Raw genomic sequence first — 17,445 nt, forward strand, 5'->3', positions numbered from 1 at the left:
TTTTATTTCATAGAAAGTAGAATTTCCAAACATCCAGCAGCCTTTTTCTCCAAATAGTTTTGAATGTGCCTTTCACTAAACTTGGCTCTTAAACAAGCCTTTTTGAAGAAAGACCTACATCCTGTTTTTGTTGCTGATCTTAGCCTAAGCTTTTCTTTTCTAGAGCAGCAAATTAGAAAACACTTGGTCTCAGAAAGGTGGAACAAGTCTTAAAAATAAGAAAAACTTTAAATTTTTTTGTTATGTAGTTGAGATTTAAAATGATTTAATATTCCTTTTTCTGCTTATTACAATGTTGCATGTTTGATGCATGTTTGATCAGTTAAAAATGAAAAAACTAGGCAAATGTTTTGCATATTAAGTGAGAAAGGAATAACATTTTTGTGACCCATGGTTACTTTCAATTGGGCAAATTTGCCTTTGTGACAAAACATTTGGACATTAAAGGCCTTAACTAGGTTAAGAAAGCTACTTTAACTGTGACAATATGCCACCTGCAACATGCATAGCTTTATAATTTGTTATCCTAACCAGTCAGGTTCTAACCACTGCTTACGCTACAGTCATTGATAGTTCAACTGGTAACATTTTATCCTTACTGGTATTTGTGTGGGGGGGAAAAGCCTGTTCTACTGGTTTATAAACAGAGCTCTTTGCTTTGAATGTTGCAAAATGTAATTGCTTGTGCTTTAGCTGCACCCTCTGTTCCACGACAATATCACAGAGAACAGAGTGCATGCCATTACAAACAGAGAACCAATACAGTCTCTGTCACACAAGAAATTGCTTGGGAAAGGTTATATTCACTAGAAAAAGATACAACATACATCCTGCAAACCAAATGTGCATGCTGTTTGGTTGGAAGGTAGCTAATTGTTGCTTTTGCTCATTGTGGCTTTGCAGCTGCATACTTTGGGCAAAATCAGCTGCACAGCAAAAATCCTAAATGGTTGCTTATCAACTGTGGAACTACAAAAACTTCAGAAGACCTCTAGCCTCAAAAACTGAACAAAGTAAACCAGATAACTTTTTGCCAATAATATAACCTTGCTAACGATACATTACAAATACAGACAGCAAACAGCAAAATAAATTTTTCTACATAGCTAGAATGTTTATGCTTTATTTATGATTAACCTGTATTCTTCATGTTAGTGTCTAGAATTGGTTAAATTCATTTTGTTCCAGAAAATAAAAGTAATCAGTTTTATTCAGTTTTCCCTATGTCAGTCTTGGTTCAACATAATGTAATAATCCTGGACTGACTGTAGGACTCTAAAAAGACAACTGCAACTAAAATCAGAAAGCATTAAAAATCTACTTTTTGATTTTTTTTTCTTTTCAGGTCTGGGTTTACCAAAAGGTCTCAAGGGAGCACCCATTCTTCTCATGGCAACCTGTCGCAGGGCTCCATCACTTCCTGTGACGTTTTGAGCGGAGACGACATAGACCACACTCTTCACCGACCTTCAAAAATCAGTGAACGAAGATCCAACAGCAGCACAGACATTCCAGGTATGCATGTTAGCACACGTGAGTTTCTCGATGTTGATTTCCTATTGTTTTGTCTTTATGAAACAGTTCTTGTTACAGGAGGTTAAACAGCACAATCTATTGGTTCAATTTGCTTCTGTCTTTATCAGTCCCAGAGGGGATTTACCCCGACTGCTGATTCATGGGAATGTTTTTGTTTCTTTTTAAGTCTAAAGCAGTTGAGGTTGTGTGCTGCTTACTCATAAGTCTAAAATGTGAGTGTGACTGCCAGTTTCTGAAAAACCACCAAACAAATGCCATTTTGTTGAAACCTTGCTTCTTTTTTTTCTGTGTTTCTGAAGCGCTGAGGAGCCAGGCGCCGCTAAGAACCTGGACCTCCAGCAGCCAGGGCGGGATGTGCAGCGACTCAGAGAGCGCTGGGGGCAGCAGTGAATCCAGATCCATGGACTCCCCCACCGCTAGCCCAGGCATGAATATTTCACATTTATTCCATTCTAAATATATAAAAAAGTTGTGCTATAATTGTGTTTTTATTAAATTTATGCATTGAGAATGATGTATTATTTGGTAGATGTATATACGTAAAAAATGTTTGTTTTGAATACTTGACAGAGAGACAATTTATTCAGGATTGTATCTGAAAACTATTAGATGAATTATATCACTTCAATATTTTAGACAGTGCTTCTCTTTTTAGTAACTCATTGACTTTATGCAGAGGATAAATAAACACATTCACTCCAAATTCACTTCCTTCTCCTACTAAAATTTAATGACACACTACTTACTGATTTTTTTTAAAGCTTAATTTACTCAAGTGACCATCACAGTTTCTCTTTTGTAGTTGTTGATGGTAATTTCTTGTAATCTCAGTCAGTTGTAGTACATCATATCCTTGTTTTTAATGACTAAACAGGTGATTTCAAACGGCGGCTGCCCAGAACTCCCTCCACCGGGACCATGTCTTCAGCTGACGATCTGGATGACAGGGAGCCTCTCTCTCCTTTTGACAACGGTAGGAAACATCTATTTGTCTATTTTTTGTTTTGCTAAGAACAGCTAGCAGATTAGTTGACATAGGGAAATAAAAATGTCTTGAGGGGATTGCATAATCTCATGCATAGCAGATTGCCTCACTGCACTGATCGGATGTCAGTTTTGGAATATGTGATATTTTCACTCCATATGCTTTTTTGGTCTGCAGAGAATAATTGAATGGGATTACATTAGTTTTAGTGCTTGGTTTGAACATCAAAATAAAGGGAAGAATATCTGTACGGTTAGGTGACGAAAACAAAGCCCAACAACTTCCCCAAAGTTAAGCTTCAGTTTTTTCCTGGGAAGTTATGTTAGTTTTCTTATTGGGAAATGTTGAATACCTGTTTATGTGCTCTTTTATTATTTTTACTGCTAGGTCTGGTAGAGATGGTGACAGAGACTTTAGGTTCTCCTGGTCCTTTCCGAAATACTCAGATGTCAAAAGCTGCTCAAACGCATAAGCTAAGAAAACTACGAGCCCCATCCAAGTGCAGAGAGTGTGACAGCCTGGTTGTTTTTCATGGTGCCGAATGTGAAGAGGTACAAATCATATTACCTTCAACTAACTGTTAAAATGATGTGTCTTACTGTTGATACAGTTAAGCTGAAAATTATTCATAACTTTACACAGATTCAGGTGTAAAGTTATGTTATCATTTCTCCCAACATGTTTCTTTTGATTGGAAGTTTTGTTTTGATGGATTTGAATCAGTGGAAGTAGCTAAGATTAAGGCAAACAGGCCTCTCAAACTCAAAGACATGGAGTTGAACAGCAAACAGTAGAACCTTAGCTAGCACAGTAGAACCTTAGCTAGCAGATAAACAGACAAATTACCAGTGAAAACTATAGACACCAGTTAACTGAAGTGTCAGTTGTTTGATTGTTCCAAATCTTTTTTTTAATCTGTAATAAAACAAATAGATTGTTTCATAATGTTTTGTTTTATTTCCTTTATAGTTGAATAAACATGATTTAAAATCAAAAATTTGTCAAGGTTACAGAATATTTTTGGCTTAACTCTACAGATAGAGCAGTACACAAGTGCTAATAAATTAAAGTGTTAATGTTGTGTCACCTAATTGTAATTTATGCATCTTTTTGCCAGTGTTCCTTGGCATGCCATAAGAAATGCTTAGAGACACTCCCGATCCAGTGTGGTCACAAAAAGCTGCAGGGCAGGCTGCAGCTGTTCGGCATCGACTTCGCCCAAGCAGCGAAGAATTGTCCGGATGGAATCCCCTTTATAATCAAAAAGTGTACCACTGAGATCGAAAGCAGAGCCCTCAACATCAAGGTACTTTTATGGCCTTTGTGTGTTTTATTATTAAAATCTCCTGAATAATTACATGATTAGTTAACAATGATCTTTTAAGCTGGTTCATGGGTAAGATAATTATGAATGTGCCTGTTTTACTCCTATAGGGCATTTATCGTGTAAATGGGGCCAAATCCAGAGTGGAGAAGCTCTGTCAGGCGTTTGAAAACGGGAAGGATTTGGTTGAACTGTCTGAACTCTCACCTCACGACATCAGCAATGTCCTCAAACTCTACCTGAGACAGGTTTTTATCAAATTCCTACTGATTCCTACTGAAATTTTTTTGAAATTAATGACTTAAGTCGACGTCTGTTATTATGTTCAGTTAAATCTTTAGCTGCTGTACCAATCAGAAGTTCAGATATTCTCATCAGCATGAATGGCATCGTGCTTTTGGGGTTTTATGATGCATGTGGCATGCATCATAAAATCATTTCCAGAGAGGAATGAATCTACAGTTTTTATGGGATTTTTTAAAAAGTTTGACTTTATTATGAATTTCCTCTAATTCATGCTGGTCCCAAAATATATATAAATCCCCATTCATACTTAATTAGAAGTACAACAGGAAGTTACAGAGAAGCAGTTTCAACTGTGTAGATTTAGGGGGAATGACAGTCATTCTTTGTTCTGCATCACTGCCACAACAACACACTCCCCCAGGGTTTTCGAAGGGCATTAAAAAGCAAAAACCATGTCGCCACACATTTATTCCGAGGTTGGTGTTAAACCTACTTCACCGTGGATAATAGTCAATTGATATTTAGTTGTCTTCTAGTTTTTATAGATTTGGTTGAAGATGGACAGACAGTGTTGTTCTAAGAAGAAAATGCTTTTCCATTTCTCTCAACAAAAGTGGTCCAATACCCTATCAGGGTCAGGCACTTTTAAATTAAAGTGGTTTTTAACGAACATTTCTGCTCTAAATTAAGAACAGATCAAATGCATCATTAACAGCCCAAAATTAATGATGTCTAAATCAGTATTGATAGTTTCATTTATTTTCTTTGCTAAATCATATTTTTTTAATCGGAAGCATAGAACTCATTGCCGTATTATTTCCAACAGTTGCCAGAACCACTGATCCAGTATCGATTCTATAACAACCTTATTGGCTTGGCTAAAGAGTGTCAGAGAGTGATAACAGAAGAAGCTGAAAAACCTTCGAGTTCCCAGGCGGGAGAGAAAGGAGCACCAAGCGCCCAGATGAGCAGAATTCTTTTGAAAATCAAAGATCTGCTGCGTCAGCTGCCCACAGCCAACTACAGGACTCTGCGTTACCTTATCACACATCTAAACAGGTATGATCTGAAACTAAGAGACAGGCTTTGGTATGTCTCTCTTTTTACAGTCACACTGACTTGCCAACTTCCTCATGACACACATAGGGAAACAGAAACTTCCCTAAAGCTTGGCAGGAACTGTTAGAAAATGACAGCATTAAAGCTGTGGTCTATTCAGTATCATTGATCTAGTTTTCAAACATATTACACCAGTGTGTAGTATAGTACTATGTTATAAGCATGGGGGATATTTTGTTTTCTTTTTTAATCAACATTACCATGTATTTCCAAGCTTTATTCTGGGTTCCATTGTTTATAATATCCATTCATCACTGTACTGCTCACACTCTTTGAAAAAAACATTTCTTTAATTTTTTTATTTAAAAATGTGTTTTTGAAGTCCCAAAGAAAATACACTGACTGAAGGCAAATTTCTTATCAAGCTCATTGTTCCCCTTTGCATTCCCAGAGTGAGCAAACAGGCTGATGAGAACAAGATGAATGCAAGTAACCTGGGGATTATCTTCGGACCCACTCTGGTAAAACCAAGACAGATCGACGCAGAGGTGTCTCTCTCCTCCCTGGTGGATTACCCATGCCAGGCTCTGATGGTCGAGATGATGGTGAGACACTTTCACACGATCTTTGATGCACCTACTCCATCTGGCTCCGAAATCACCACCACCACCACCAGCGCACAAGCATCTCCCAGACTGACCCCACAGGAGAAGGTGCGCCAGCTCAGCAGACACTCTACCTCGCTAACGGACATCAAGGAGGTGAGGAGGACCCTGATGGTGCAGTTTGATTTACATCATTTAAATTTTTGACTTAACATTATTATTAGTAAAATTGCAATGAAAGATGTAAACGGCTCTTGGGACGTAAAACAACATTGTTAAAAATGACAAAAATGAGCTAAAAAAATGTTAAAAGATAACTGATTTCATTGAAATCCCCCTATTGTAGGAATACCTTCAAATAGCTCTAAAATTTACATGTTTGACATAAACATAAACTGTAGTATACTTTTATGTTATAATTGATTAAAAAAGGGAAACTTACAGGAAGAATAGATCATAGACTGGAGGTAGAGAAATGGAAAATTCCAGCTATGAACAAAGCAAACCAGTGAGTTTAAATACCGAGGCAGTTACGGAAAATGTCAACCAGGGCACCTAATCAGTGGAGATGAAAAACACCTGTGGTAGAACGCAAGCAGGGAAACTGCGGGAACAAGACTAAATAATACAGAGAAACTGAACTTAAAACTCAGAGAAACTATAAACCAAGGGGCAAAAACAACACTGATCCAAGAGATTTCTTTCAGGAGCAGGCAAAGCCTCCGCAATAATAGTTTAGATTCAACCTACCTGTCAAGAGATTGTTTGACAGCGATACCTGATGACTAAGCACTATTAATTGGCAGCATAGGCTTTTACAGGTGTCAATACCTGTGCCTCAAGTGATTTTATTATTTCTAACCGTGTGGGTTTTTCTGAGGTTAAATTTGGACTTTTCTAATATGTTTTTCTTACCTTAGCTAGCAGATAGTAATGAATGTGGCTGATATTTTAAGCTAGTAGTGAGATTACAAGCTCCTTCCTTGTTCCTGTTCTTCCATCTGGCTGTTTTTGAGTTGTATGTTGTAAAATTTAGATTGGTAAATGTGATGACATTGTAATCCTCTGTCCAATTTCTGCCTTCAGAGTGCCAAAGTATACAAGAGATACTCCTCGGTAATCCCGTCATCGCACATCCTGGATGAAGTGCATGAGGTCCAGGCTGGAAAAGACCAATCAGACTCTTCAGCCGCAGAAAAGCTCAATGGGTTGCACACGTCGAGCGGACGAGAGGTCCAGAGATCAACCCTGGCGCTTAACCGCCCCAGCTCCTCGCTCTCCTACCACACAAGCACCCTGCCAACAAAGGTCCAGCTGCGTAACCAGGTCGGTCGGCATGTTTCTCGACCGATCAGCATGCCGCTGGAACGCCTGCCGACACCGGCTCAGATTCTGGAGAGGAATAACAGGAACAAAACGGATGTGGTCGATGGAAGCTCTGCTCAGAGGGACACAGAAACGATTCAGGAGATCCCAGAACCTGAGAGGGCTCGACAGAGTGGCTCATCCAGAATAAGCACCTATTATATTACACCGTTTATCGACACACAGACGATGCAGAGAAGGACATGGGATAAGAAGTACAAGCACTATGACATGACATCCAGAACTGCCATGATAGTCGCCAATCTGCCACCCACCAGCTCCGGGTTGCAGCCGGTGAAGGCCACGCTGCCCATCACGGTTGGTGCTGCTGCAACCGCGGCCTCTGTGGTTTCGGCCACTAGCAGCGTGAGCAGCATGTTCTCCAGCAGCTCTAGCATGCTGCCAGTCAAGTCTGTGTGGAGCTCCAAAAGGGAAAAAGATGCAGAATCCTCTGCCAGCGGCTCGCCAACCGTTTCACTAACACTCAGGGCTCCACGGACTCTACAGCCCCCGCCAGGAACCTTCTACATGCCCCCAGGTTCCAGTAGCAGCAGATCCAGGACACTTTCCAGCTGGACCACAACCACAGCCACCAGCACGTCGCTCACTTCCACCAACACTTCCCCAGCACCCTCCCCTTCCACAACCCCAGTAAAAACACATCACCAGACTCAGGACTCCACAGACAGCGCCATTGACCCCGGGGTCTCGACATCCCCCACTCTTTCTCCCCCCCAGTCTCCCTCTCCCAGCAGTCCCGATGACCTCAGCCCTACTGGGACCAAACCCATCTACCAAAGACTTCGACTGCTGCAGGAGAACGAACACAGAGAGGCTCATTTTGTTTGAAAAAAAAAAAAGAACAAAAAGTTATATTTGTAGATATTAATATGACTGTGGTGAATGGGAGAACATGTAGGCAAGTAAAAATAAACCATGAAAGTGTTCAAAGTACTAATATATTCCTTTTTACATGTTAAAGACAAAACCAACAGAAGTTGGTCAAAGGAAGCAAAACAAATACATAGACTCTGGTGCCAACAACAATGTTTACTGTCTGCTATATTTTTAAACAGTATATTTGCCAAAAAGAAGTTATTTCCCTGTTAGCTGTAAGTCAGTCAGTTTTCTTGTTCAGTGTTAATCTGTTACATAATGACACTTTACATGTTGCACTTCCAGACTTAAGTGCTGATGTCCCTTTAATTTTTGAATTTAAATATGTAACGTATTTCACATTACGGGGAACAATTGGAATATTTTCAATGCGATTTTCTTAATATAATTAATTGAAAATATTTCTTTTTCTTACTAAATGTGTCCTGAGTGGCCTGTGATTGGTACATCTTCTCTCAGTATATAAGCCTTACAGCACATATTTGAAAATGTTCATATATTCATGCAACAGTTCTTGCTGCAAATTAAAACAAGTTATTTTAAACTTGTTTTTTTGTTGTTGTTATTTTTAAGTGCATTTTTTAGTTTTTTATTTTATTTTATTATATCTTAATTTTTTTTGAAAAATAACAAATATGTAAAATAACTACTAAGCAGAAAAAAGTATAGCAATGTTTATTTGTACCTATAGCACATCAGGATAGTTTCTCAAACATTTACTGTAACTCTTCAGTGTTAAAGAATTAGAATTTAAGTTTACATGTATTTTTATTAGAACCTATTTTGTTTTATAATACAAGCACATTTATGCAAAATTCTGATTTTTTTCTTCATCTGGCCCTCCAGTAAACAAATAACTGCTGGAAATCGCCACCAGACCTATCAGGACTCAAATGGATGTATTTAGATTTAAAACCTTTAGATTTATTTATTTACTTAAAAAAAACCCACAAAGACATGGACTTCAACCAACCATTTTTAGACGTTGATAAGTACGATGAGATTTCAGTTATTTAGAACCTGGATGGAATGTGGAAACTCATAAAACTATTGGCTTTACTCGCAGCTTTAGATTTTTCATTTCTTAATATTTCAGTCATGCATCCAGTTGGATTGTTTTTCCTTCTGCATTTGATGGGTTTCAAATTTGCTCCAACTCAAATCGATTGTGGTTTCAGTACGTTTTCCGTCTGCTGGGGGCTCAGCTGGGTTTAATGTCCTACTTTGAAACCTTCACATTCTCCTCAGCTAATTACTCTTGTCACCTGCGCCTTCTCCGCTCAGCCGCTCAGAGGAAACTCATTTCAGACACAAAAATTGAAACAAATGCTGCTGTCTCTTAGTCTCGCCTTTGCTCCTGTGTCCTATAAATCCAAACTCCTAATGTATTCTGTAGGTGTTTAGCTGTGGGATTACACGCTGGTGCAGTTCCATTTCTGCTCAGGTTATTTTCTTTGACAAACATATTTGCTGCTGCTGTGATGAAGACCACCTCCCGCTTTTCTCCCCGTCTGGCTTCTCTCCTTTTCCTTCTCCTGCAGGTATCTTCCTAATTCTACCTCAAAATGGATGACTGTTGTCTCTTTTCTGCCTGCCCATGTTGAGCCGGGAGATTAGAGCAATCAGATTAGGAGTGCTGCTGACCTGCAGCGCAGAGAGAGAGAGAACGAGAGACAGGGTGCGCAGCTCGGAGTCATTGAAGCACTTCGTCTACCTGGTTTAGTGTTTTGCATTACTTCATCTTGTTTGTGAAACCATTTTCCTTGATGTTTTTCGACTTTGTTGTGATCCGGTGAGAAGGTAAGCCTGAGAATCCAACTGATTGATCTGATGGGTTGAAACATCTTACAAGACCTGACAGGTGTGTGTGAGTGTGTGTGGTTGTTATTGCTGACATAGTTGAAGTAATGTATCGCTTGTTGTTTTAAGTTTCTTTGATAGGTTGCGACATGCTTGCAGGGTAATTTCTCCCTGCATTCTGCAGAGCGTGTGTAAAGCAATCCTGTTGTGTGTAATTTGTGTTTTGAGTGAAAAGATGCTTTCCGAGAACTCAGACATAATAACAGCTTTTAGCCTCCTCTGTTTTCTAGCTGCAGTTCCCCTTTTATTTTTCTCTTCACAAGTGTTGGTCCGCCCGTATTCTCCATCTGGCAGTCTACAGTCATCTACTGGACATGTTCTTGCGCTATGTGATGCTCCATCTGTGAATAACTTGTGCACAGTGATTGATTTCTCGTGGGAAAAAAAAGACCCCATGACGGATCAGGTTTAGATTGTAGTTGTCATTCAGGTGGCATGTGAATGCAGACATGAAGTCATCCTTAAATTTTCTTAGCAACTGTGTTTAGGAGTCACAGTTTGATGAAAAAGTGGCTCCGTTTCTCAGGAACACCTCCAAAGGCTTTTCTTAAAGTGGTTTAAAGGTGTGAGTCAAGACAATTCCAGAGTTAACAGTAAGGCCTATTACAGTCAGGTAAGATTGAAAGTTGGGTCACATCCAAAAGGAGGTCAAGGCTGGTGAGAAATAAACAATGACTACATGACTTTGTTATTGCTCAGAGAGAGTAAAGCTAACAAGCCTTTCGGTTAGTTCATTGTAAGCTAATAAAGAAAATGGTCTTTGTTTCATGATTTTTGTCTCTTTCTCTCTCATAACTTTTATGTTTCCGATTAAAAAGCTTCACTGGCAGAAGACGTATAACTTCACTAACTTATTTTACTTTGTTCAATTGCGTCCAAAAGTATTCATGCTTTAAAGGATGAACTATTTATAAAATGTTCAGTTAAAGAGAAATGATATGTGGGTATAGAGACAATAAATTGATAACTATTTGTAATCAGTACCCCTGATCAGGACCACCTTCTTACACTGGAACTCTTTGGGTTTATCTCTCTACTAACTTTACACATCCAGCTGCAATTTTTGCCCATTTGTCTTTGAAAAGCAGTCAAAATTTCATTCAGATTTTGTGAACATCAAGTTTGTAGTTTTTTTTTTCTTTCACTGAGCCATTCTAACAAATGATATACTTTGATCTAAATCAGTCCCTAATAGCTCTGTCTGTATGTTTAGGACTAAATCTTTTCCAGCCTCTTTCCTTTTAGCTGCATCCACTTTGACCAGCTTCCCTTTGGAAGCCGGAAAAAAGTATTCCCACAGCATGATGCTGTCACCACAATGGGGATTGTGTTTTGAGGAGGGATATGACCCACCATGCACTTACTTACATTACAGCCTGGACCATCACCATGCAATCAACATCAGAGGGACGATGCAAAACGAAAGTCAAATAACATTTCTGTTTCCGACTGACTGAAATTCAGATAGAATGAAGCCGAATCAGAATCGTATTCAAGGAGACATTGCAAAATTTAACATTTACTCAATTAAACATTGGCAAAAATATATGATAGAACATTTTGAACAAGAACATTTCCAAATTTGCACTACTTTAATTCTAAAGATAATCTCTTTGATCATCACCAGTTCTTTCAGCTTCAACAACCACATGACCATGATTTTTGGTTTCTTGTACTTACTCTGATTCAAACACATAAGTTTGAACTCATTAACAATCAAATGCTTCAGTTATTGTTCATCCGGCATAATGTGAAATAAAAATGGATGATGAGCTAATAAAAACTAATGATGAACTAATTTCTTCAACCTTTTGTATACGAATATACGAAAAAATAGTACACTTTTTTTATTCAGTGCAATTTTTAAATCTTTTTATTTTGTGGAATCCTTTCTTTTTTTGGTCAGCAAGTGCATTTATAAGTGAACAATAGGGAATCCCCCACTATATTTATTAAATAAAGGTGATTATAGTGGCAAGAATTTAATTACTTCACCTAACTGACCTGTTTCCTTAAATTCAGTTATTTTATAAATATAAAAAATAGAAATATCCTTATATAAATGAAGATATATATTGTACATCTAGAGGAAAATAACACACTGTGCAGTTTAAATAATAATGTACTTTGATCCTAAGGGATGTATTTTAGAATATTTCAAAAGATTTTTACCATTTCCTTTCATCCTCTATCACATAAAATTCTCATAAAAGACATTCAAGCCAAACAGGTTTAAATACTTTTGCAAGACACTGTAAATAATCCCTCGCTAATCCCATGCGTCATGTCATGGAGTAATCATTTCAGTGCTACACTGACCTTTTCTTACCGATAGTTGCTCTGCTGTCTAAGTGGTGAACTGCTCCACTCACCACTAAAGTTTTGTCTCTGTAGATTCTTCACAGTCTGATGACCCCGTCCAGGGGTTGAGCTGCAGAGCGATGAAGACAGGCTCACAAATCCGCCTGTTACTGTGGAAGAACTGGACTCTTCGCAAAAGGCAGAAGGTATAAACCTTCCCTGACTTGTACATGGGTTTTGAAACAGCCCAAACAATTTTTTCATGATACAGCATCTTTTAAGCTTTCAGGATTATGCTTTATGTTGTGCTTCCCAGTAATGGGCTGTTTCTCTTTAGATCCGTTTCCTGGTGGAGATCTCCTGGCCCGTCTTGTTATTCATTGGTCTGGTGTGGCTGAGGAAGGCCAATCCTCTCTACCAGCAGCATGAATGTGAGAAGGAACTTGCACTGCTAACTCATCCTCATCTTATGAAAACATTTTGATATCTGCTGCAGTTCTTTACATGGAAAGAATAACATAGGGCATTCCATTTGGAGAGTCTTTAATAATCACATCCTGAGCTTTGACATTCCCTCTGAATGACTATTTCTTTAGGTCACTTCCCCAACAAGGCCTTGCCATCGGCAGGGATTCTCCCCTGGATTCAGGGTATCTTTTGCAACGCTAATAATCCCTGCTTCAGATATCCAACACAGGGAGAGTCACCGGGCATCGTTTCCAACTATAACAACTCCATGTAAGGTCAAAACGGCACTTTTAAATTCACTGTGAGCAAGTATTTATTTAAAGCTGTTTTGTTATTTTCAACAAACTTTAGACTGGCACGATTCTACGTTGACATCCAGGAGATTCTGCTCAACGAGACAGAGGTCCGGCAGTATGGTAGACTTTGGCGTGAGATGGCGTCCTTCTCAAACTTTATGGACACGTTGCGCAACAATCCGTCCGCCGTTGCAGGTAAACAGAAAAAGAAGGAATGCTTCAGTCAGTAGAATAGCCAATGCTCTCCTGAAAATGATTGTTTATAACCAAGCCTAACGTTTTCCTGTGAATCATTTCCTTCTCCAGTGTTGCTCTGGCCAATATTGTTCTACGTGTGTCTGATCTTTCACTGTCAATGTTAATGGTTTTCCTTTTAGGCCGTGGGCTGAAGATTGATGACATTCTGAAGGACGACGAGGTCCTTACAGCTTTCCTGTTAAGAGACGCAGGCCTCTCTGAATCTATTGTTTACCAACTCGTCAATGCCCAGCTACGTCTGGAACAGGTAAAGCTTTAACCTCTGAGTCAGGATATTCTACAGCTAAACTTGATATTTGATTGGCAGGGGGTACAAGGTCCAGATAGGAAACCTCCCCAGTTAGAATCTGCAGCTCATTCTGGAGGAACCTAAGATTTTATCATAATAGAAGGACTATATATTCCCTTGGGTTATTTCTGCGTCTACCTTCAGGTAGTGTGAAACTCCCAGCATGTGCCACCTCTGAACCAGACTGTTTTTGCAATTGAGAACTGGTTTTTAATCGACTTTCTTGATTAAAAAGATAGAAAAAAGCAACCTAGACAGCCCAGTAAACCAAGATGTAGTTCAACTTCTTCTTCACCACGATAGACTGGAACATTTCCTGCATTTGAGTAGACAATCCCCAAATCTTGGAGTGATGGCTACATCCAACCACTACTTGTGAATATAAGACCAATATAAATCCTCTCTTGGGACAGAGAAGGAGCTGTGACCTGGAAGGTCAGTTAAACTTTTTAAGTTATGAGAGTTTAGCTTCAATCATCTGGAGGCCAAACCTTGTCCACTGGCACTCGGCTAATCTTAGGCCAAAGAGATAAAAGAAGCATTAGGCTTGGGTGAAATACTAGCTTTATGATGGGCCTTTCTTTCTTTTGGAACAAGTTTGTTTCATGAAACGCTAAAAATGTTGTGTTTTCTTTCAAATGCACACATTCTAAGCAAGTTTTTCCTTTCTTTTTGTGTTTCCCAGTTTGCTTTTGGTATCCCAGACCTACAGTTGAAAGACATAGCATGCAGCCAAGCCTTGCTGGAGCACTTCATCATCTTCCCCAGTCGAATGGGGCTCCATGGGGTGCGCAATGCCATGTGTGCCCTCAGCCAGCAAAGGCTGCAGAGAATTGAAGACATCCTTTATGCAAATCTGGACTTCTTCAAGATCTTCAGACTGGTTGGTGGTTTACTTAAAAGTGAAATTTCTCAACAAAACAGTTCCTCCTATTAAAGCCCCTGGCATTGTTCCTGCTGTAACGTATGTAGACAGCATGAAGTCTCCCTTTTGGTTTATTTTCATGCAGACTGGCAAAAAAAAAAAAAAAAGGTTTTCAAATTATTTTTTTTATGAATGCCTTCCTTTGCTGTTACCTTTATGATTCATCTGAATGGCAATTTAGGAGAAACTTTAAAAGGCATTTCACAGTTTCAGCATCTGGAGGAGAGCAATCTCATGGCAGCAGGTGTAATTGTGGTTCCACACGCTGCCATCATTTATCTTCCCACTCAAACTTAAGGCTACGCATTCTTTGCAATGGTGTGAGGCCCTTTCATTTTGGAGTTTTTTGAAAAGGGAATGCATGTTTTTGCAAGAACAAGCATTGAGATTGGCGTTTGGTGAGTGCAGTTTGTGTGTTACGGCACCTAGTTTGCAGAAAAACACACCTTTAAATATTCTCACATTTTCTCTGCTTACAACCATAAACCTAAATGAATTAATTTCATGTGAAATCTCAAAGTGCCCATAATTGTGAAATAAAAGCAAATATGATTTGTGGTTGTTTTGATACCATTGATAAAATCCATTCCAACCAATTTCCCTCAGGAGTCACCTAATTAGAAGAGTACACCCCTGAATAATTCAATTTCAGTCTTTATAAGTTTCTTTAAGGATTTTTGATGTAAAGCACTTTGAACTACCTTTTTGCTGAAAATGTACTATACATATAAACTTGAGGGACATTTGTAAAGAAACAGCTTCATGGAGACCAAGGCACAGAAATTTAAAGCAGTCTCAAGCCAATGTTAATTCTCTGTAACAGTGGTATAATGGGGACTGTTTTATCAATCATCCAACAAAACTGAACAGATTAGAAATGACCGAAAAGGTCCATAGCAACTGCTGAAGCTACAGAGAACCAGAGGTCAGGTGGAAGGACTGGTCATCAGATGACAACTGTTGTCTGACCAAGGCCTTTTTGCTCTTTGTCTCACAGCAAATATTTAATGGAACATCCGTTGGTTGCATTTCATCAATATTGAACTTTTTGGCCAACATGTGTAGCAATAGATGAGCTTTTGTGGGGATGCTTTACTGCAGCAGAGTCAGAGAAACTGCTACTGGCTGAAAATAGGAAGGAGTTTCACCTGAGAATGGTCCAATCAAAGACCAGAACACAGTTCAATTGAGAATCTATGTTCAGACTTGAAATATGGTGCTTAAAGAAACTCTCAATCCAATCTGACAGAGCTAAAGTGATTTTTGTGGTTGTAGCGTAACAATGTGTGATAATGTACAAGACATATTAAAACTATCTTACCAGAGTTTTTAATAGGAGCTGAAAAAAATATGTTATATTACCAACTAGTTTCCCAATGCTGTCAGAAGTAATTGTGCTTGTAATTGAATCAGTGCTGGTTTGCCCACAACATAGCATATCTTCCTGCAAATGAAACCATGTCTGAGGTTTCCTTGTTGAGGTTTGCTGTCATGTTTCATGAATGTGAAACTGATCCAGCCACCGTTGTTCGATCTGCCCCTGGATTAATAGTTTCCTGTAAATTGAACAATTTATGTTGTTTTATTTGATTTCATCAAGTGCACATAATCAAAGAAAACAAATGTATTTCTGATATTTTGAGGAAACTTGTAAATGAAAAGATAATGCAAAATCAAGCTACAAACTACAAAACTGACTGAACTGTTTATTTTTTTATCATGATGACACCCTGTGGTTATTTGTATATACAGGTATTCAGGTTCAGGCTGGGTGAGTCATCTGACTGGCTCAGGGAATTCATATGGCATTATCCGCATTGGCCTGTTTTGCTAATGGGCTTAGCATACAACCTGTTGGCCATTCCATAAGAAAGCATGCTGCATCTGGTACTCCACCAACACGTGTCGCCTAACTAGTTCATTCAAGCTCACAGGACAGTTTGCTTTAAGGTTTATAGAAAATCTAATGGAAAAAACCCCCAAACAAGCCAAAGTTTGTTTGCCTTCACTTACCTCAATCCTGTACACTTTTCAGTTGCAATTGCAAAAACATTTTAATTGTTTTTACTGAACCTATTAATATCTAACTGGGTTATGTAGTTAGACTTTGGAATGGCTGTACAGGTTTTGGAAACTATTTATAGATGAATGCTTTTCTCTTTAGACTAGTTTAATTCTTGTTATCTAACTGCAGTCACTGTAGTGTAAAACCATCTAGAATATTTTTGCAAATAATTCCAGCAACAGCCAAACTCGGAAGTAAAAAGTGTTGCACATGTCTGAAAATATTTCCTCTTGCTGTATACTTGATTTATAGCTGCTTCTATGAGAAGTGTTGATTGATCTCTGGAAAAAAATGTAAAAATACATAAAGGAACTGTATCTGATTCAAGATGAGTGACACTTGGCTGATTTTCAGGTTGCACTTTTTTCTTCTTTAGAAATCCAACGGTAATGTTGGCAGTGTACTTCAGATTGTTATGTTCCTCTTCTTCCTGTCGGCTTCAGACAAAGACTAAACCTGTCAGTCAGCATTTATTTCAACAAGTATTAATTATTCCCTCTTCTGGAAATGTCCCTTTTCCCTGTTTACTGAAGCAGCTTCCCATTATCAGACTCCTACCTCTGTGCTTCACTGCTGGGACTGTGCGTTTCACGCAACAGTGCTGGTTCTCTTTTGACTTCAGATATTAATCAATATGTATTCCTTCAGACTTGTGCTACTGTGAAACTAGGCTTTATTTGGAAACAATCCAAGAGAAACTAAGTTGTAAAGCAGTTTACACTTATAATGAGATATTTTTTTTCTTTTGTACTGTTGAGACATGTTGGGCTGGATGAACTGATTGAGAACCCTTTAACCCTGTAGAATTACAGCAAATTACAGCCTCTAACTTCCATGCTTTTTGAATGGCCATTTGTGTGATGCGCCATCAAAAAGTGTTGTGCACAATGTAAAGTCTATTAGAGCTGTCTGTGCTCTATTAGAATTGAACATCCCCTTAAACACTTTTTTAAAAAGCACAGGTTC

General features: G+C 38.7%; 2 protein-coding genes across 5 annotated transcripts in view; both read left to right on the forward strand.

Moving 5' to 3' along the window:
* Positions 1–8,561, forward strand: part of LOC129378056 (rho GTPase-activating protein 29-like) — a 33,869-nt gene extending 25,308 nt beyond the window's left edge. For all 3 annotated transcript variants that reach the window (XM_055058311.1, XM_055058312.1, XM_055058313.1), the window contains 9 exons: positions 1,346–1,515; positions 1,836–1,961; positions 2,411–2,509; positions 2,909–3,072; positions 3,639–3,827; positions 3,956–4,093; positions 4,918–5,150; positions 5,602–5,911; positions 6,842–8,561. In XM_055058311.1, coding sequence (XP_054914286.1) covers positions 1,346–1,515; positions 1,836–1,961; positions 2,411–2,509; positions 2,909–3,072; positions 3,639–3,827; positions 3,956–4,093; positions 4,918–5,150; positions 5,602–5,911; positions 6,842–7,969 — 2,557 coding nt within the window. In that variant the 3' untranslated portion in view covers positions 7,970–8,561. The remainder of the gene's footprint in view (positions 1–1,345; positions 1,516–1,835; positions 1,962–2,410; positions 2,510–2,908; positions 3,073–3,638; positions 3,828–3,955; positions 4,094–4,917; positions 5,151–5,601; positions 5,912–6,841) is intronic.
* A 987-nt stretch (positions 8,562–9,548) lies between these two features.
* The window catches only part of abca4b (ATP-binding cassette, sub-family A (ABC1), member 4b), a 42,260-nt gene continuing 34,363 nt past the window's right edge, over positions 9,549–17,445 (forward strand). For both annotated transcript variants that reach the window (XM_055058304.1, XM_055058305.1), the window contains exons 1-7: positions 9,549–9,817; positions 12,272–12,384; positions 12,516–12,609; positions 12,775–12,916; positions 12,998–13,137; positions 13,320–13,447; positions 14,175–14,372. In XM_055058304.1, coding sequence (XP_054914279.1) covers positions 12,319–12,384; positions 12,516–12,609; positions 12,775–12,916; positions 12,998–13,137; positions 13,320–13,447; positions 14,175–14,372 — 768 coding nt within the window. In that variant the 5' untranslated portion in view covers positions 9,549–9,817; positions 12,272–12,318. The remainder of the gene's footprint in view (positions 9,818–12,271; positions 12,385–12,515; positions 12,610–12,774; positions 12,917–12,997; positions 13,138–13,319; positions 13,448–14,174; positions 14,373–17,445) is intronic.

The sequence above is a fragment of the Poeciliopsis prolifica genome, unplaced genomic scaffold, assembly GCF_027474105.1.
Source record: "Poeciliopsis prolifica strain line A6 unplaced genomic scaffold, Auburn_PproV2 SCAFFOLD050, whole genome shotgun sequence".
NCBI classification, from domain to species: domain Eukaryota; kingdom Metazoa; phylum Chordata; class Actinopteri; order Cyprinodontiformes; family Poeciliidae; genus Poeciliopsis; species Poeciliopsis prolifica.